At 41.9% G+C, this 20,908-nt stretch overlaps 2 protein-coding genes across 4 annotated transcripts in view; both read left to right on the forward strand.

Moving 5' to 3' along the window:
• The first annotated feature begins 6,905 nt into the window (after positions 1 to 6,905).
• On the forward strand, positions 6,906 to 19,052 carry SAMD13 (sterile alpha motif domain containing 13). 2 transcript variants are annotated; one of them, XM_039555659.1, is made up of 5 exons: positions 6,910 to 6,994; positions 7,499 to 8,039; positions 8,362 to 8,437; positions 12,499 to 12,610; positions 17,810 to 19,052. In XM_039555659.1, exons 2-5 carry the CDS (start codon positions 7,991 to 7,993, stop codon positions 17,951 to 17,953), a joined length of 381 nt encoding a protein of 126 aa, XP_039411593.1. In that variant the 5' UTR covers positions 6,910 to 6,994; positions 7,499 to 7,990; the 3' UTR covers positions 17,954 to 19,052. The 2 variants fall into 2 exon arrangements, with proteins under 2 accessions (XP_039411595.1, XP_039411593.1); XM_039555661.1 differs by lacking the exon at positions 7,499 to 8,039 and having other exon boundaries at positions 6,906 to 6,994.
• DNASE2B (deoxyribonuclease 2 beta) overlaps positions 12,523 to 20,908 on the forward strand; it is a 32,859-nt gene continuing 24,473 nt past the window's right edge. The window contains exons 1-2 of one of the 2 annotated variants that reach the window (XM_039555658.1): positions 12,525 to 12,610; positions 18,174 to 18,223. The gene's annotated coding sequence lies outside the window, so the exon portion shown is untranslated. Of the gene's footprint in view, positions 12,611 to 18,173; positions 18,224 to 20,908 lie in introns of both variants that reach the window. The other variant, XM_019291553.3, reaches the window with a different exon arrangement.

Genomic DNA, 20,908 nt, shown 5'->3' on the forward strand with positions numbered 1-20,908 from the left:
TGACTAATAGAACTCAACTCTGACTTTTCTTGAACTTTTTTTTAATGTTTTGGGTTACTACAAAATCCTGTAAACTAAAATCATGAAAGTAGATGATCCTTAAGGTTCCTTCCAACCTAAAGTATTCTATGATTGCACCTTCAGGAGCTCTCCATAACCAACTGCTCTCATTACATTTATTTGCCGGTAGATGTCACATTTATGTGGTGTGGAATCCTGTGTAAGAAATGGCAGCTGCAGAGAACAGTAAGAACAAGAGACTTGGAAAATATTTAAGAGCAGTAGGGAATGAAAAATTTAGATTGTACCAGTCACATAATATGTCAGGTAATACATGCAATACTAACCATGAGTATTTGTTCTTTGTGTATTAGTAGATTTTGCCTTTAAATCCTTTTAGAGTTAATAGTTGCAGTATTTTTGTACAGGTTTTCGTATCATATATATGAGCAAAAAAGAAGGTTTTGACACTAATTTGAATGAAAGCATTTTTTTTATAATATGTATTGTTGCATGAACTATATGAAAATTTCACTAAAAATCCCTGATTGATAGTTCCTATTTTCATTTCAAGCTAGAACTAGAGGGAAGTGTCTGTTCTAATAGCCCACAATCACATTTCTGTTTTATGTGCCATTGAAAGTTCAGAAATACACTGTTTTTAACCAAAGATTGTCACCAATAAAAATTGAAAAGTGCTCCTAATCTGATTAGTTAAGTAAATAGTATTTATAGTAAAGCAGATATAAATTTTTTTTGAGTTGGATGGTAATCAAATTTAGATGTATCTCTACTAATTATGTTTACAGGCAAAAGAACAACTGTTCATATTTTTCTGAATTATGTGATCACCAGAGCAGTTGGAGAACAAGTTAGAGCAAATGTGCTCTTGAGAGCACCCGTGATCAGAGCCTCATCAACCAATTCAAGATCTGAGTAAGTGTTTAAATGATCAGTTTAACTGTTACAACCTTAATGCAGAACTGTTGAATGTCATGTCTGCTCATGTTCAGATGCATCTAGGTTTGGTTTATATCAAAACAGAGTAGAGGGAAAAACAGGGTCTCTAATGTGTGACTGGAACACTTGCCCCCCTGTAACAGCAGTTCTTTTCTTGCAGTCTGTTTTGGCAACCACTGTCCACCAAAACAACATGTGCATCCTCTGAGCTTGCATATTGACACACAAATCATAGGGATGTCATTTCTTTTGGTCTGCTCACAGTTCAGTGCCTAAGAGCAGAGCACCCAGTAAGTTCCCCCAACAGAACCAGTAACTGAGAGCTGCAGAAAATGCCCTTCCCTAGGTCCACAGTGCTTTCAGAGGGCTGAGGAGCAGCATCCTCCAAGGCTGAGCAAAGAATGAAGTGCCAGACTCTGGTCTTCCACACCTGGCATCACTTCTGGCAGTTACACCAAAATAACAACATGGAAAGAAGATGCCAGTATTTACTGGGACGTGGTCGCTTTACAAATGCTAAAAATCTGGATATTTCTCACAGTCAGGTTCTTCACTCCTGGGAGAAAGCAGCAAAGGAGGGAAAAAACTAGCACTAATTTTTTAATGTACTCTTTGAAATGAAATTGAGATTTCTGCTTGTGTTTTGTTGACGCATGTCTGTCTGTAATTGTTTTTCTGAGTGCATCACCATGTTGTGCTTTTTCATTTGCCTCACTTCGTACAACTAAAATGCTACATTTTAGATTTCCCAGAGAAGTAGTAGTCATTTCACTGAGATGTCCGAGCCATGTTTCTATAAAATGTTTTTATTAGGCTGGATTCTGTTTAACAATATTGGTATTTCATATGAATACTTTTTATAAGCTTCTTGCTACGTTATTACAAGTTGGGCAAATATGTGGCAGGTATTACTGCTAGTATGGGCACAATGAGCTGTGTTTTATACAAGGATTTTTTAATATAAAGTATAAGCTTTAAATTAACAAAGGTTTAATGCTAGACAGAAGCTTTATTAAATACGAGAAACTACCACAATAAGGAGTTGCACAACAAAATAAGTAGGGCAGGAAATTCTCAGTGAAGTGGATATAATTCACGTGCAGGAAGATTTATTTAAGCAATTCAGTCTTGGAAAAAAGATGAAGCAAAAGCAGAAAGGTATCACTGGCCTTGGACTGTAGTCAGCTGCTCTACACGTTCATTTTTAGGCTGGTGTGTTAATGAAGAGGGTGCAACTCTAGTCATTTTACTGGAGATTCATATGATTACGAAAAAAAGGTCGGATAATGCATATTGTATAAAAAGTACCTTAGGATACTAAAGCAAAGGTTTCAGGGCCTCCCCACCAGGACAAAAGTGAGGTATTTGCCCCCCTGCCTGGTCAGTGAGTCGGAGCAGTGCTGCTCCCCTCAGGCTGGCAGCCAGGAGCTGTGTCACTGCTCCAGCACTGGGCACCTGCAGATCTCTCAGCCTGACTACCAGAGCTTTCACAAAAGGTTGTGCATATCTCCAGACCCTGTTCTTTACCTCATAAGAGTGTACCCAGGTAAATGTATGGAAGGTAAACTGAGGCCGACTGGCTGCTGTGCTCTGACCTTATGTTTAACACACACTGTAACATAACTGCCTCAAAAATGAATGCCAGGCTGGTACCACGTTGCTCTGCTGCATTCTGGCCATGGGTTTTCTGCCTCCCTTCCCTCCACACTTGCTTAACACCACTGCTACTTTTAGGCTTTTGTCTAGGCTTTATGCAGAACTTCAGAGCAACATGAAAATACCCAGCCATGCAGAAAACCCTGACAGGTCAGAAGGGGACTTTGAAGAAGACACAGCAGGGTTTTTGGAGGACCTTCCTGGCCAAGGCAGGAACTGAAGAGAGGCACTTCCATTGCTGGACTCCATGAGCTGGGAACTGTCTCTCTGTGCAGTGCTGAAGTAGGGAAGGAAGAGTAGGACAATAGGTATTAAGCTGTTGATGCTGTGGAGAAAGATAAGTGGCAAAATTCCATTCAAGAAAACTAAAAAGACTACGGACAGGCGTGGAAAAGATCTTAACAGAGGAAAGACAGTTTTCTGAGAGTAAAATGCTGGAAAGGTGCAGCTGGACCAGTAACAGGGATTTTTCCTCTTTCTGGGTGGATAGTAGTTGCTAGGAACTGTGGAAAAACCCCGTAGTTACTTACTAGTCCAAGGGAGGTCTCAAAGCATCAGTACCATATAGGTGTGATACAAGTGTAGTGTGGAGCAGTGGGCCATTCAGAGCAGACTGGAAAGGGAGAAGGTACTGCTGAAACCCTACTGCAGCCCAGGGTGCAGCTCCAAATGTCCTCTCCTGGAAGGTGAAAGGGGAACAAGATCAGAAAATGCAGACCATACAAGGGCTGTGGTCATTCAGACAGCTGAGTCTATATAAGAATGTAAATACCAGAGAAACAGGGAAGTCAAATACTAAACTAAACAATATTAAACTAAAGATTATTACTACAGGAACAAACAGGTATAAACTGTTTATGTATTTTTCAAGCTGTAGATTAATTGTTCCTAATCCCCAGCAAAGAGGAGCCGGACAGAGCCTTTCTGCTGGGCAGAGTGGGATAAGATTCCTTATGGGCCCCACGCCAGCGCTGAGTGTGGATGCGGTTGTGTGAGGACTTGTGATGGCAGGAGATCAAACCCCATGGCCTGGACAGTCCCTTTTCAGTCTTGTATTGCTAGGAGGGAAATGATGCAAAAGGGATTTTTAGACTGTTGTTATTAATTGACTGGACATAGCTATACATTAATTCAATTTGCAGGGCAAGCTGGCATCTTACACCCATGTCACTTCCACACCCATGTCAGAAGTTACTTTGAAACAGCCTGTGCCCCCATTGGATTCCCATGCCGCCAGTGCTGTGCATTACGAGGAATTGATGATTTTTTGGCCGCCAGCCACATCTGGATGAAATCTCTCTGGTTTACTTTCTTCCTCACAGTGAGCAGCAGGAACCACAAACGAGCCCCGAAATGTCTCCCTGAAAACCCAAAGGAGAAGCAAACACCTTCAAGCGTTTGTTCCACGCTGCGGCTCAGGTCCCAGCAGCACCAGCATCTTCCAGAGCCGCCCCCGCTGCTCCCGCCAGGGCCGTGAGGGGAAGGCGCGGCCGGGGCGGGCCTGGCGCGGCCCCCGCGGGACTACAGCTCCCAGCAGCCCCCGCGGCGCGGGGCGTGCGCGGCCTGCGCGGCCTGTCCTGCTGAGGGCACGGGGCTCTCCCGAGCGCTCAGAGATATTCGGTCGTTGTTGGCAAAGAAATACGTGTTTTATACAGGGCTAGATCCCTTCTGCTCTGTATAATGCTAGCTTATTGAGAGGGGCTTCCTTCAGTGTGTGTTGTTTCCTCACTCAGCCTCCACAACTATGCGTTTTAACCATGTTTTTACTCAGGGCACTGGAATAAAGAAGGTTCAAAGGGCTTTATTTAGCTCTGGAGAGCTGAAATTCAGTACCCTTTGCACAGCTAACAGGGTGCTACGCTCTCCTTTGCCACATGCGCCATGCATTTTGTTTTCTACTGTTCCATTGCCAAGGACAAAACAAAAGGATAGCTTTGCAGTAGGAAACTGGCATTTTTCAATACCCAGAAAACAGGGTCCACTGGTGTCTGGTATCCGCACTGACCTTTGCGTGTTTCCCCTTGTGTGATAGTGGAAGTTCAGACACACAGGACTGACCCCTTAACCTGGATCTACCAACCCTGGTCTCACTTGATTCCCTGCATGGCTTGGAAACATTTGTTTTTTGGTTTGGTTTTTTCTTGCCAGAAATGGGATGCAAATAGTCAAACAAAACACAAATTCACTTTTCTGCTTTATCTCCCTCCAGACATAATTTCATTATAATTAAATTACCTTACCCCAATGAATGAAAATACAGGCCACAGATCATATTCCACACTGAATTTTTCCACGACCCATTTCCTTAACATTCCTCTCTTTGCTGTTCAAGGTCCTCTAGAAGGAATGCATGCTCTGTGTGAGCCTCACTTCAAATACTCAAAGGATTAACTGAAGAACATGATGAAAGGGAGAGTGTGAGTAAAATAGCTCATTTATATTTGTATCCTCAAATGTCAGTTCTTTACCAAAGTTAGAAACCCGCTGATGCAGAACACTCATTATGGCTTCTTTTAGAATGTTTATTTCTTTAGAGACAGAAAAGAATTTCCTTGCTCGGCTCACTTGTCCAACACAAATATGCCATGTTTTACAGTATGCTTTGGGATGGGAAGAGGGTTTTCTTTAGGGTACAGTACACTTAATACTCTATTTATCTTGTTTATCTGCATTTATTTAAATCCCAAAGCAGTGAGGACTGTTACTGTCCTCTTTTCTCAATGCTTCTGTTGATACTTGAGTGCCGTTGCTTGCAAAGCTCCTGCAAGCTTCGGTTATTTATCTGACAGCACATAAGTAAGACAAAATGAAGGGTTGGAGAAGTCGTGTCTACAGTCCTTTGCCCAAAAGTCCACTTTTCTGGTAATTTTAGTGCTTGTAACTGTGTCCAGTTAGCAGTTAGGTGACCTGGATCTCCGTGCAGCTGTGGTGCAGTAAGCTTTGCCTGGGAGTGAGACGGCTGCAAAGTGCCTGGGACAGCCCCATGTCCCCACTCTGGTGGCCAAGCAGGCTCTGTCTGTCTGTGCCAGCTGGGCACTTGTGTCAGAGCTCTGCTGTGGAAATCAGGATGGAGTCACCAGTAGGTTCTGTGTGAATCCCCAGGTAATTTGTAATGTCCCCCTAGCCTTGCAGCAAACAGCAGGAGTTCGAGTAGCTTGACTCAGAAGGAAATTTTTCAAGTAAAACATCCCACAAATTTGAAGTAACCCAGGCTGTTAAGGATAGTCAAAAGGTCACAGCGTCTCAGTAGTGGTTGGGATGCCGCCCTGGTTGCAAAGCCTGTGTGTGGGGAAGGCAGGGTGTGTTGATATTCCTTGCTTGATTCCCCTTGCACTGACAGTGCATCCATGTAATGTTTCTATGCCATTAGAAATCAGGAATCAAGGAGATACTGAATAAATAAAAAAATAGTGTAAAAAGAAAAAAAATAAATGTTGCCAGAGAAACTTGAGAATTTTTGTATTAAACTCTGTGGGTGAGATGTTATTGCTAGTGGGACAGACTTAGTAATTTGTAAGCTCTTTGAGTTGAATCTTTCTGTACAGTAAATCCCGTGGGTATGGTCTCCTTCTGAAATAAAGTCTGGAGCTTAGACGAGTAAGATCTGTAGACTCAGTGCCTCCATCTCCTCTCTCTCCCCAGTGCCGGCGGTGGCACGGTCGGGGTGACTCGCTTTTGCTGTCTTTGGTCACTCCTCCTCCCCATCGCCCCGAGCCTGCAGTTGCACGAGTTCCACAGAAAGCCAAGTGTCTGCTACTCACATGTGTGTTAACGAACTCATTCTACGAATGAATTTTTTTAACTTTATCAGTTTTCCGAGATCTGGCGACTCCTATTTCCTACCTTGTGTAAAATTTCTTCGGCTCGGTACTGCATCCTTCAACAACTAGCTGGGGATTTGTTTCCTTTCCGTTACCTCTTACACCCCGCTTGGTAGGAGGAGTAGAAATGTCCACAAGGAGGCCCCAGGAACCTCAAGCCATGAACCGAGCCCCGAGTGCTGCTCTCTGGCCGTGTGCCGCCGGCAGCTCCGCGCCCGCCCATACCGGCCCCCCGGCGCTGCCCGCGGCTCCCCGCAGGTAAGCCGCTCGGCGGAGGCGTCGCTCCGTGCCCCGCCCCGCCCCGCTGCCTCCCCGGGTGCCCTCCCGCGCCGGGCGGGGCCGGGGCGCGGCGCGGGGGTCCCGCGGCGCGGCGCCTTTAACGCGGCGGCCATGACGCGGGCGGTCCGTGTGTGGCGGGCGCGTCACGGGGCCGGGCGGGGCCGCTCCCGGTGTCACTCGGAGCCTCCGCGGAGCGCCCGCTGCCGCCGGGGGGCGGGGCCGCGGGCTCCGCCGCTCCGCAGCAGCCGGTAGCCATGCGCTGGTTTAGTTGCTCGTAGGTAGGTTTTTCTGCCTTGCTTCCCCCGCCCCCAGTCAGAACTGACAATGTGGTGCAGCGCGAGCGGGCTCGGGGGTGCCCGTGAGATGCCGAGCGTGTGTCACAGCCCCGGCGCGGCCGCGGGAAGCGGAGCCCTGGGAGCCCCGCCGCCCGGGCCCGTGGGCTCCGCGGGACGTGCCCGCCCCGAGCCCGGGGGCTCCGGGCCGTGCGCGGTCGCGGCGCGGCGCGTTCCGCAGGTAGGCTGGTGCGGGTGTCGTCTGCAGTCACCTCAGGTGAACCGAGAAGTGATTTCAGGGAATGCGTAGAGTTGTTTGGTCAGCGGTGCAGGAAGAAGCATCTTTTCGATTAGTTCGTTACTGTTTTCTTGGTGCTTTACATGCTGCTACGTGTATAATAAAGGGTCGTCTTTTTTTTTTTTTTTTCCCCACAGCAGTATTAATTACTGTTCTCTATTTTTGTAAAGTTTTAGCTGATGAGCATGATTTCCCTATTCTGTACTTCCCAGAGCTTTGAGACATTTCACTGGCATCCATTAATGCTACAGCAAGAATATCCTGAGTCCTTGGTCCGTTCTCTGGTGCTCTCTGAAATAGAAATGGCTTACTTGAGAACAGAAAGGAAAGCTTGGGTCATTTCTGCGTGTTCTGTGGAGTGATGGAAAAAGCTATGTGGTGAAAGTACTCCAGCGTGCCGCAAGGAAGGAAATAACTGGATTTTCTCCTGTGTCCTTTGTGTGCTCCTTTCCTTTTTGGAGTTCAGTGTAGCATACTTATAGAAGAAACTGCTCTAGTGCCGAAGAGAGGTCTTATGGATAACATACTGATTTAGGCCTCAGGAGTTTGGTGCTCCATTAGTAACTCTGCTTACTAGCTTTATGGATGCAATGGGCATAAGTGACATGCTCATCTGTATCCAAGTCCACATTCATAAAACAAGGCTATGGATTTCCAAACTTTTCTAAAGATCTTCCATCTGTTTGGATCATCTGTATCACAGGATGACTGAAGGCCTATTAAGCTCTCTTGATACACAGCTATATATTGCAGGTAAATCTCCAGCTGTATGAATACATACAGTTTGATCAAAATTTTAACTCTTGTGAAAAAGATTAAATGTAATATTACCTTCCTTGATTTTCAAGCAAGAAATATTTCTTGTGTTTGAAGCCCAGGTCAACTTTTTTTTTTCTAGTTCATTAGCTACTACCACCTTTGCCAGGCTTCTGAGAAAATCAGTCTTTGACAGCACTGTTGATCTCAAGTGGAAACATGCTTGTGTCTCTGTAGAATGCTTGTCTCTGTTACATTATCCTGCTCTTGTCATACTACTAGTAATTAAAAACAACTTTTTTTCCTCCCTATTGATCAGTTGCTGAAGTAAAACTTCTCCCCATGCTAACTGTTGACATGGAAAACAAGGAAAATGGCTCTCTGGATGTCAAAAAGTAAGTGTTCCTTTTACATGAACAGCACATGGATTTTGAATGTAGTTTCCTTTCAACTAATGTGGTTGGCAATAGTGACCATCTCCATCTTTGCTCATTTCAAACCCTCCCTGTTCTTAATTACTTGTATTGTATTTCAGCTTTGAAATAGAAGAGTCCAGGGCACTGAGTTGATTAAAAGTGATATGTGGTCGGACTGTATAGCAATGAAGAGATGCAGAAGCTAGTAACTTAAGTTAGGGGTACGTTTTCTTTTCCTCTCAGCCAGAGACTAAAGCAAGTGGTAGCCCTGTAGCCAATACCCTGCCTCTGCTTACCTGTCTGTTAGTGGCTTTTGCAGAACCAGTGCCTAATGAGAGAAGTGTCCTGTGCGGAAGTTCTCTCTCTGTGCTCTTCTCTGCTGACAGCCCACGTGTCTAGGGCTGAGAAGTAGTAGCAGCGTATCACTTAGGTGTCAGTTCCCTTCTGAAACAGATACTTTAAGCTGTTTATTGAAGAAGCCTGAAGTTGCTGGGGTTTTATTTCAGATCTAGGGTGGGAATAAAGGGTGGTGTGTACTGCTCTACTGCTTTCTTTTGTGTTGTAGACCGCAGGCTAAAGCATAGGAACTTTTTTGTAGGCTTTTTTTACTTAAGGTCAGAAATTCTTTAATTAGGACTAACAATTCTGAATGACGTTATGATCTGAGAAATGAACTTCTGTGTGGAAAAATCTGGCCTTGCTGCTTTAGGGTTACAGAAGCCACAGTGAGAGAGATATACACATATGTGTATATATTAAAGGAAAAAAAAGACCACAAGAAAAGGTACTAGAGTGAGCTCTTAGTCTGTTCTGTCAAACTGCAACACTTCTGTGCAGCTGCACGTCATTATTCTCCTTCATATCTCTTTTACATAAGCTGTCCAAAAAAACGTGACAACGTATAGGCTACCAGGCACTAGAGTAATGTAAATAATAATGGTCACTTCAGGCTACTGATAAAACACCTGATTATGACATAGCATCAAAGATCTGATGGCAGCCATTAAAATCAGCATCCTCCCCCTTCACTTGAGACACTGGCAACACCACACCAACATAAAGAGCATTTTCCTATTCAGTGCCTATGAATAAATATCGTGTGTGTCCCTCCGAAACCACCTTCCCTTTGACAGTCTGGTTTCTACAATGAGCACTCTGAGGTGGGAAGGGAAAGGAGGCAGTCAAAGCAGGGACAGTTTACGTTTAATCATTTTCCCCAAGGCTTGCGTGATAAAGACTCAACTACTGATCGCTAAGGTGGCTTTTTAGAGTGGATGGAAATTGTAATTAAACTGTGGGGCTGTGGTTTCTAGATGAATGTATATAGTATGTATGTGGGCATATCTACAAAGGAAGTATTCAACACTTTCTTGAAGTGCTTATAAATAGCTTGGATAAAATCTGTTTGTTATCAGCTGTATCCTTTCAGACCTTTCTGCTTCTGCCACATGATGGCAATAAAGGCACAGGGACAGTGGTGAAAAACAGACAAGCCTAATTTTTATTCATTGTCAGTGCATCTAGTATTTTGTTTCAAAGCCTAAAATGCCAGTCCTCTTTAAATTTTAAAGCATCCAGGATGTCTGGCATAAGCCAGTGCATGGCTAAGCCATGGATGTTCTATATTCCCTTTACTTGAGTAAAGAATAGAGCCATGTCAACAGCGGGGTGAGGAGGAAAGTAATGAAGTCTGTGTGGGTAGATGGGTTAAAAATCCAGCCAGCCTCCAGCAGTCTGCCACGTGCCTTCCAGTCTTTTGCAGCTGTAGCTGTGCAGATTGGCTCCACTTGAGGTCCAGCGTGATGCTATTCCTTGAGGCAGGAACTTGCAATTGTTTCCTATAATTAATTAATAATTGAGGTAGAGCCCCTGAAGTCATTGCAGTTGAGCCCTGGATGGGGTGGACCAAGCTGTAGTTCCCTAGTGAGAAAAGAAGAGCTACAAGAAAAACCAAAGCACCTGGGCTGAAATATAAAATTGTGGAAAAGAGGGTTTGGGGCCATATTTAAATTGAAATTAAAGTGTTTGGAGAAGTAAGCAAATTACAGTTAGGTGGTTTTTTTACAGACTGAACCTTTTATTTCCTGTTTAGGAAGGATCAAATTCAGTATCTTTTTTTTTAACTGAGTTGTTGGCATTTTGCTTATTTTTAAGTAGAAAATGAGTAATTGAAAGTGACAGTCTATGTCTTAGGGAAAATGCAAAGATTTAAATATAATTCCTCTAATGCTGCCTTAGTAAATATGTGCAGATTTTGTGTGGCAGTTTTCACATTTTACTTCTTAAGCCTCAGAATGTGCACAATGCCAAAAAATCTTAGTCAAAAGGCATTCTTTGATTTAAAAAAAAATAAAAAGGAAAAAATTGCAGCTCTAATAAGGCCAGATAGTCTCATTTTCAATTTTGCTGAGTGTTGCTTTCTGTGTAATCACAATCAGTGAAGCAATTCATGAAGTAAGTCATTATGTGATGAGCAAGAGTAAGAAACTCCATTTCTCATGGCTCGGAGATCTGTGATGAATGAAAAAAACTGCCTTAGAAGGCCCAGTGTAACACAGGTTGTGGATGATCCCTGTGGCCAGATTTTGTTGCCATATCGACAGACACGTTTCAAGACTTTGGGGAGATGCAAAAAAATCATTGTTTCCACGAGTCCTCCTTCCTAGCCAGGACTTTGTTTCAAAGCCTAAAATGCCAGTCCTCTTAAGATTTTAAAGCATCTTATTCTTGTAGACATTCTTATTTCTTGTAGAAATAAGAATGTTGTAGAAACAGTGATTGGAGGCACTCTATGTATAGATTCCCTCTGAGTGCTTTAAAAAATGGTTGGCCCTTGATTCGGCCAGTTATTTTGCTGAAAGACATACAAGTCCAGGCAAGGCAGAGATGGTGACAGTTGGAAAAGAAAATATTGAAGGACAGAACAAAAATTATACTCAGGAGAGTATAATCTGTGTTTATTTTCTAGCTGGTGCTGTTGAAATCAAAGTCCTGACTCTAAGCTTCAGACCAGAAAATGGACAGGATTCTGACACCTGCCCTGATCTGTACATTTTCAATATTGCTTCATTAGCATTATGGTTAAGCATGCATAACAATGGAAAATACTTGTCATGAACTTCGGGACTTCTGGTTGGAGAAACACGTTAAAGAAGGTCTTTGATGTCTTGCTCTTCATCCTCATAAATTGCGGCAGAAAAGGCAGTCAAGCTCGCTGTGTCTATTTTTACCAAAAATTTTCAGATACACAAAGGTTATCTTTGTGATAGGGTGATTACAGTTTGAGGAAAACAAATGCAGAATAAGGATAGTAATATGAATGTTTTGTTGTTTTTGCTACTGTGGAAAGCAATTGCCTGAGGTTAATCACAGAAGGAATTAATTCTGATTGTGTTTAACAGATGTTTTCTCAGATGCACAGCTATTTTAAAAGTCCATGGATTTGTCCAAAGATGAGTCCAACAACAGTTTTGGGAAATTTTCTATATTGAGAATTAGTGCAATCATTTGGTGCCTCTTTGTTTTGTTTTGGCTGGGGAGTTTTGTTTGTTTGTAATTTATTTGTTGTTGTTTTGCAAGGTAAAGATGTCTACCAGTAATTTCTATGCATGTTACAAGAACAGTCTCATCTGTGTAAAGAATAATCCACATACAATTCTTTAAGTACTTGGTAGCTGAAAGCAAGCTGCAGGCATGAAAGGCAGGAATTTGGTACTCCAGCTATGGCAGTTTTTGTTCTCCAACAGCAAAGACAGCACACTTGTAGGAAGATCCTAACTGATTACCTTTGGCTGATGTGACGATTCATGTACTTCCTTCTTTTCTGAAAGGATAGGTATCTCAGTTTTCCCCAGCATCAGGTCTTTGGAATGTAGAAGGACAGGAGTGACTGTTCTGTATTGGGGTGGGGGGCAGATGTATCAAAGAACACTTTTCCTGGAGAAACAAGGAAGGAGGGGATGTACATGAGGCGTGCACAAAGAAGCAGCAGATGTTCTGCACACCTTTAGTGATTACTTGTCTGGATTTGCACTTTACAGTTCAGTAGAGAATGGGAGACCTCTGGATCCTGCTGACTGGGCTGTCACCGATGTTGTGAATTATTTCAGAACAGCTGGATTTGAGGAACAAGCCAATGCTTTTCAGGAACAGGTAAATCTGCTAGCAAACACCTTTTGACTGCCGCCAGTTTCTCACATTACACATTTTTGCCATAGGCCTGGTTATATACTATAAAATGGGAGAGAAAATCCCACAATAATGGGGGGATTTGAGTCTGTTATTGGGTGACAATGCATGGGACTGTAATCTCTGAGTAATAATATTGTTAAACAAGCTGTGGATAATAAGTTGGAGTTTGTTTAAAATAGGATTCAGAAAGGTGAAAAATCTAAACAAATTTTCTGGCTTGAACTCAGTCTCCCTAAAGAACCCACTCAGTTTCACTGTCTTGTTATTTAAAATGTGAATGGTATTTAAAATGTGAATTCCCTTCTTTCTTAGTGTATTGTGCAGATACACTCATGAGTATTTATAAAACCTAGGACTTCTAAGCAACAATTTGAGTTTGAAGGCATGGGGTGAAAAAGGGGCTGCTGTGTTGCATTGAACTCGGTAGTACAAGTGAATATGGAAAGGACAAGTTGGCAGTAAGTTGGCAGAGGGGCAGCATATTTGTAGGACTCAGTCTGAGAAAGAGGTTGGGTCTTTGTTTCTGGGCCTTGTAACTGCTGATACTAATGGAAGGCTTCTTTTGGTGGATTAGATCAGCAAAGAGCTGAACAGTCAGATGGCCCATTGTAACTCCCTTGCCAGCAGCTGGTAAAGGTGTGTTAGTGGGGCAGAATAGGGAAGTGAGCTTACTTGGCCTACACCAAGTTCCATAGAGAAGTAACTTACATCAGGTTGGCAGTTCAGCACCTCCCCAGATAAGTCAGTAGCTTTGTGTGCGGCTACCAGGAAATTAGTCACCCACACTTGTAATTAGTTATCAAAACAGATGGCTTGATCTTCCAAGGTGCTGAGCTGGTGCAAGTTATTGGCAGCTTTGCAGGGACACTGTACATTGCATATGAAATAACATCATGGTTGATCAGGTTAATGTTGCTGACCTTCAACACCATGTCTGTGAAATCCCATCTGATTGTAACTGATGCATATAACAAAGTATTTAAATGTAGCTCTTTGTTCTTCAGGGTGAAAAGCCTGGTGTTGGGTGATTCTCTGGCAGGTTGCAGAGAGAGGTTCTTTCTGCAGCTGCTACTCATTTTTCAGAATCTGAAGATGGGTGAATGTGCCAAAAAAGAAAACGTTTAAGTGTGTCCATTCATTAATACCAGCATTCATGTCTCCTCAACAGCCCTGGAAATGTGGCTTAAAAAAAGCACATGGGCAAAGTAATTGTGGCCTCTGGGAGTCTTTTCCTTATACTGACAGATACCTCTGACTTCTGTCAAATATCTTAACCTCTCTGCCTCACAGCTGGCTTGTCAATAATACTGCAGTAATTACTACTGATTTTGCAGCAGGAAGGTGAGGCTAACTTACAAGTTTCGGCAAATCAGTTTGCAACAGCCTTATGGAAAACAGCGTAGAAGTAGAGTGTAAAGGCTTTATTAGTGTTCTGCAGCGAGGGCAAGTAGTTTCAGTAGGGTAACTGAGGACTCTGCTAGGATAGCTATGTGCCGATATGTGGCTGTGATTCCGCTGCCAACTTCACCTTATGCTGAAGCCTTGGAGAGAGAGGCTGACAGCTGCCACCAGGATGTGGCCAGGAGCTGAAGGATGGACAATGACAGCAGAAGTCATTTCCACTTCCTTCCCCCTCCTTTCCATTAGCAGCATGAAGAGCAGCAAGTGCCTGGCTCTACATGCCAGGTTTGCTGGTCTATTCCCTGTCTGCACCAGGAACTGCCCCATAAACAACCCTGTCCCTAACTTCTTCTCAGTGGTGCTGTTCAGTTTCTTCTGTCCTATTTTCTACCACTAACTTTAACTGTGTTCTTACAGTATTTTTTATCAGGATCTTCTAGGTATGGCAGTGCAGACAGGTTCATTTTGAACTCTTAGCCATCCTCTGTCTATAGAGCACCAGGCATGCAGCTGCAATTCTGGCCATCTCTATTTTCCTCTGTTGTTTGCAGTTGCCTGGGCCCCAGAAACCTAGTTTCATTTGATCTACTGCCCTGAATATGTACTGGAAGAGGAATGAGTTTGTAAGTGGTAAAGAAAAGTATTCAGTTTCACCTACAACACTGGGAAATTGTTTTCCACTGAACTGCTTCAGTAGGGGTAGCACAATGGTTTCCTTACAAAATATCCTTAGCCCAGAATGTAATCATGACATCTATTATTACACTGAGCTTTTACTCAACAGTAATTGAGTCCACACTTTCTTTTGATGAATCTGAATACCTCTGGACTCACCTAAAACAAGTGATTTTTTCTTACAATATTTTAAGGAAAATTAGAAGACATTTTAAGGGCTGCAGAATGTTTTATTAAAACTGTATTGTAAGTGCTGGTAAGAAGTGATGCTTATATGATGATTATATATTATTCCTTCTTGGAGTTCCACTGATGTCAGCAAATCAAAAGAGCTCACTGATGAAAACAGATTCAACTGAAGGATGTTTCCCAATAACAAAAAACCATAACATCAGCAAGCAAATCAGACAACCCAAGAAGCTGGGGACACAGGATACCTAAAGAGGGAGGAATACCAGTTGCAGGATGAGGGTGTAAACACCTTCAGAGAAATATAGCCTGCCAGTATGTGGCTGAGTTTTCTCTAGGAGCCCTGAAAGCATGGGGGACTGTGGCCCACTCCAAGACTGAAGCTGTTTGCAAGGTCTCAAGATGTGCTTGTATTCTGACCTTTGTTATTGCCCATGTGGCTTCTTAACCATTAGTGTTGTGATAGCCAGATATGCCCAAGTAACCCAATACTGGTTTTCTGGCCTCACTGCAATGTTTTACCAGAAGAGAAACTGGGGTTTGACTTCAGCTGGTGTCCACTGCTGCTTTCTGGCAGAGCCATCACGTGGAGGAGCACGTGAGCCTGCTGGCTGCCATGCTCTCATGTTGGCTTGCTGTACAACTTTGCAATTCTCAGTCACTTAGAGCAGAAACAGTGGTGGGAGGACTTGAAGCTTAAGCAGTCTCCTGGTTATTTGCTGAAGACAACGTGATACTGCTGTTGAGGTCATCCTGACAAAGTGGGGAGTTACTGTTAGTTTGAGTTGTGCAGAGAAATCTCTCTGCAGTTAACATTAAAAAGGCATACTGAGAGCTGGCATTGAAATTGCATCTGAAAAAAAATCCAGAAAATAGAGAAATAGCAGAGAAGAAATCAGAGAAGTCACCAGAGCATAGAAAATCTTACCTGGTGCCAAAAAAGAGTTAACTGTGACAATTCTGCAGAAGCAGGTTAATGTGGAAAACATAAAGGAAGTGAAAGAGGTAAAACTTACAATTCACACAAAGATATAAAATTCTTGAACTCCGAATATGTAATCACTCATTCCTACACAGATATGTTTAAAGAATCAGTTTGCTATTCAGTGAAAGTCTTAGTAGTTACCAGCATTTTTAGAAACCACAGGGAACCCTGTGGAAGAAGAAGGGAAAGGAATAGATGCTTTTTTCCTATTCTTGGAGTTTCTCCTATTCCAGGTACTGGCTTTACTCCATTTGGATCCTACCAAGCTGGAGGCTGTGCTTCCTCCATAGCATCGTTGAACAGCAGCAGAAAAGGCAACTTCAGATCGGTCATAGCAATGAGCAAAATACTCACTGGTGTCAAAATTCCCACAGAAAAGAATTGTGACGAATGGAAAAGAGAGGATAGAAACTGGTTTTAACCATTAACATTCTCAACAGTAATTGGAAAGAGGCACCTGCTATAATTGGGTAAAAAGTTATTGGAAACTTTTTTTTCTTTTAGAAATACTGTTACTTTGTGCTCCCCTGAGGGATTAGTAGTCGTATACATCTTGGGGATATTTTAAAGAAATGCCACTTTCAGCTGATCTTTGACTATGTTGTGGTTTGTCCATGTATTGTGTATTTATAAACTTTATCAAATTGTAAGAGAGATCAGTCTGGACACATTCCTGCTGAACTCTAATAGAAATTTTCTTTTCATGTTGAGTTGTAATAAAGGATGGGATCTCTGATATTTCCAAGATAATATTTAATATTCCGAAGGAACATGCTGCAATGGGATAAATTGATGCGTAATGTTTATAATACTTACAAAAATACTACATTTTGGGACAACAATAAATGCCAGCATTTGAATTAGTTGTTGGCTATTGATAACAAATTCAACAGTTAATACTAAGAGGTTGTAATTAAAAGTATGAAAAAGAATGAAACAGCAGAGTAGAGTCCAGTGCAGGAGAATGCCAGATAAGGCTATATACATGTTTGGGCTATGATGCCCTTTGGTGATCTGGCTGTGTTGTGAGACACCAATCAATGCATTGTTGTGTAGCTGCAGCTCATGCTTCTGGAGTAGTTCAGTGTGACTGAACTGTAAGAATGTGTAATGAAAAAGATGGTCTCATGTCTGCAAGGGAGAAGAGAGTTGAGAGATGTGGATTCTTTCTCTTCCATTTTGACAAGGTTTTGAGATGGAAAAAACCACAAAGCCTACAGGATTTCTAACCTAAACAGATCAGAAAGTCAAGGTCTGAGAGGAAATAAAATCCCACCATATCTGTGATTTACAAAATGTATTTTAAGCAGGAGAGTGTAGGGGTTTTTGAGACCTAACCTGGCAAGCTGCTGCTTTTCCCCTCTTCCCTTGTAAGTAGAGGAAGAGAAGTTCCCTCAGAGTGTCAAGCTCCAGTTAGGCCCTTCTAAAATTTCCGATTGCAAGAGCCTTTTCCTTTTTTTCCCCCCACAGGATGCATCTGAAAGAAGGCATCTGAAGTTATTAGCAGATACTCACTAGTCTAAACTTGCATATTGCTGTCAATAGTAATTCTTCTGAAATGCACTTCATAAGCTCCCTTCTTAGGAGTATCCTTCCCTTAATGGCTTATAATTAGGCATTCTTCACTTGTACCTATTAATTTGAAAGATGTTTACAAGGAGAGAATTTTGAAATTAGTCTCATTTGGTTTTTGTGCTTGACTAAATATTATTTATGCCTTAGTCAGCACAGGTGAGCACTTGAAAAGTAGACAGCAGAGTTTAGCAGCTGTGATCATGGTTTCAGGAAAATCAAGGCTACTGTTTCTTTTCTCACTGATCCACCATAGTAGTCTTCCATTTGTTGCATGACTGTTCTCATCTGTTAGATTTGTATATTTGTCTTTATCAACTCTTTAATTCTTCTTATAGGAAATTGATGGGAAATCATTACTGTTGATGACAAGAAATGATGTACTGACTGGACTTTCATTAAAACTGGGGCCTGCGCTGAAAATCTATGAATATCACGTAAAACCTCTACAGACACAACATCTAAAGAACAACTCTTTATAGCTAATTGTCTCATTGGGGTCATGCTGTGCCTCAAAGGAAAAATAAGCAATTTGGTTTCATGTGATGGAACTTTGTAAAGAGAGAATATATCTATTAAGAGTTTAAACCAAGTACAATATATATCCTATTGGATAGAGTTGGCAATATACTATATACTGAGTCTGAACTGAGAGAGGTGGTGTGTATTTTTTACATAGTACATAATGATTTTCTCTTTTAGGAAGTGTCAATGAGCATGTTGAGATCACTGTATCCAAGAACAAAAGGGAGGTATGTCATTCTCATTTTTGAGCCAGACATGTTCTTGATTTTGTTAATTAAAATACCAAAAAAATAAAGAAAACCAACCCCAAAGTTTACATGCATCTTTAGAGAGAGAGGAACCAATTAAAGTAGGTTTTGATTTACACTAAAGACCTACTAAAATTATTGCTACTTATAATTTCAGGATGGGCCTGACACTTGCCAAGTCACCCTTTTTTGCAGAGGGTCCTATTTTGACCTTATTAAGGTTTACTCGTGGTATGCTGCAATGTTTAAAGCTGTACATAGAACTAACAAAACTCCTTCAGTATCAGAAGGTGTTGCTGACAGGTGAAACTGGGTTGTATATTTTTTGCTGTGCTTTAAATTTTCAGCTTTTCACCTGTTTTTAATAGTAGTCCTATGTAAAATATAATTGGTTTTTAAAGGTTTGTGTTGCTTTGCAGACAAAAAAAAAAGCTTCATTTTATTCCTTTTTTAATTTATGATTGTTTTCTAACATTATGCAGAAATTTGTAAAAAGTAAAATTCTGCACATTTTTAATATTGTCTGTCTTTGGTGTTGTAATGATTGATTTTTTTTTTAATGCTTTACTTAACACTTTGAATACTTGTTTTAAGAACTGAAAGAAGCTGTCTTGTCACCATACATCTCTGTTAAAAGAGAGTCATGTTCAATCTGTTTGTACTGGTTCCCTATTTGATAGGTTGCTTGCTATATCCCAATAAAACATTGCTTATGTTTGGATTCAGTTTACAGATCTTTTACTTTCTCTGTTGTGGTATACTGGAGCTCCTTTTCTCCATTTTCCTATTAAAAAGGTACCAAAACCTACTTAATATTCTATGTTCTTGTGGTTAATTTTAACATCAGCTACCATAATATTTAAAGATTTAGTTATTTTTGCTCTTTCTTCTCTGGTGTTACTGCTGAAAGAGAAGCCAGTTCCTGGCTGGTCACAGTTCACCAGTAACATCTGTGTTTCCCTTACCCCTGTCTGGGGCTGTCAGTGGTGCAGAGCCACTGTACTGGTCCTGGTACACAGGATGGTTTGATTTACCCCAGAATGTCTGGGAGACAGCCCATGGATGGTGCTAAGCCCTGTCTGGGCTCACCATCATCTCTGGCCCAGAGAGCTGAGTCATGACCCCTGAAATGGGGATGTGGAGTTACATCAGTGATGCTGAGCAAAGGAACCAAGAAGCAGGAAATAAGCACGGGAGTGTGGTGAAAGTGGGAACAGTGTGGGAGGAAATGGTGAGGGGGTGCAGTTGAGAAGGGAGAAGGGTGCTGCTTTCTGCTAGGTGGGGACAAGATTCAGGGAGAGGAAGGAGAAACTCCTGCAATCTCCTGCCTAGGCAGTGGCCCTGTCTTCACTTTGACTTGACCAAGTGTGAGGTGGCTGTTCATGCTACAGTGCTCAGAGAGTTGCTTGTGGTTACTGGTGTTAAAGGGAGAAAGGGGAGAGAAGGGACAAAGCCATGGTAATAGCTATGCCAGAGGTAAAGCTCATGGTATATGCTATATTACATAAATATATACAGCAGCATGCTTTCTTGGATTCTTTCTAACTTTTACGTGGTACAATGTATTTATTTGGAATTTGAGACAACAGGACAGAGATGTATTTGTTCATCATTTTTGTCTGTCCCTTGTATTATGCTTACTTCAGGTATTGGTCTATGAGCAGCAGGTTTGCAAGCCGTGGTCTGAATTCCGCTTAGGATTTTATTTATAGTTTGGTCATGTCCAGAGATACCCACTGGGAGTAGGGATCTTCTGGTAGATTAGATTCAAATAGAGATCATCAACCCTGCCTTAGGGAATTTTGAGCTGTAGTCCGTATCTGGCTAATTTTGGGCTGCAATTTAAAAATTATACATGAAACTCCTAAGTATTTTAATACAGAATTAGGTATGTTTATGAAAAGGATCGTGAAAACAGTCTGAACATGCTAACCAGCACTGTATTTGTAGAATTATTTTGGTTGAGAATACATAGTGCTATGTTACTGAAGGATTAATTGAATATTCTTTTTTTCTCCATTTGCATGTTGCATAAATGTGGGATTTACATTTTATGGTCCTATGGAAGTCAGAATTAGAAGTAAAACATACTTATTCCAAGAGGGAGTAAAAATCTCCACTGTGCAGACATGAGAGTACATTTGATGACTCCTGAACACAGTTCTTTCTTTTAATATGTTTAATGAGCAAATGAATTACATTCAGAAACATCCAGATTGTATTTCCGTTTTGCTCAGCACCACTGAGTCATACAAATAAAGGCCTTACAGAAGTCTTGTTGCAAGTGCAAAAGGGAATTTGGAAAATATTGGTCGAAACTGTGGCAATTTTTTTACTGTCTCTGATTTTTATTGTAGTTTCCTACTGTTCTCTGAGCTTTCTAATGCTGCTGTTCTCTTTGTGCAGTTGACCGTTCTGGTTTTGTCTCATACATTCTCCTTGCTGTTTCTGGGAGAACAAAAAAATCTTTCTAAGAGACTGGAGGGTTTAAAAGAGGAAGTCAAAGCCAGATTATTTTTAGCTACCATTCCTCTTGCAGAAAACACAGCTGCTGTTGAGATGAGGAAGCAACTGATAGGCATTACTGGATCCAGTGTCAGTACCGCAGCTCTGAATTGCAGAGCTGTGCAGGAATCCAATTTAAATCATGCCCGTATATGTGCC

This window comes from Corvus cornix, chromosome 8 (genome assembly GCF_000738735.6).
Source record: "Corvus cornix cornix isolate S_Up_H32 chromosome 8, ASM73873v5, whole genome shotgun sequence".
Classification (NCBI taxonomy): domain Eukaryota; kingdom Metazoa; phylum Chordata; class Aves; order Passeriformes; family Corvidae; genus Corvus; species Corvus cornix.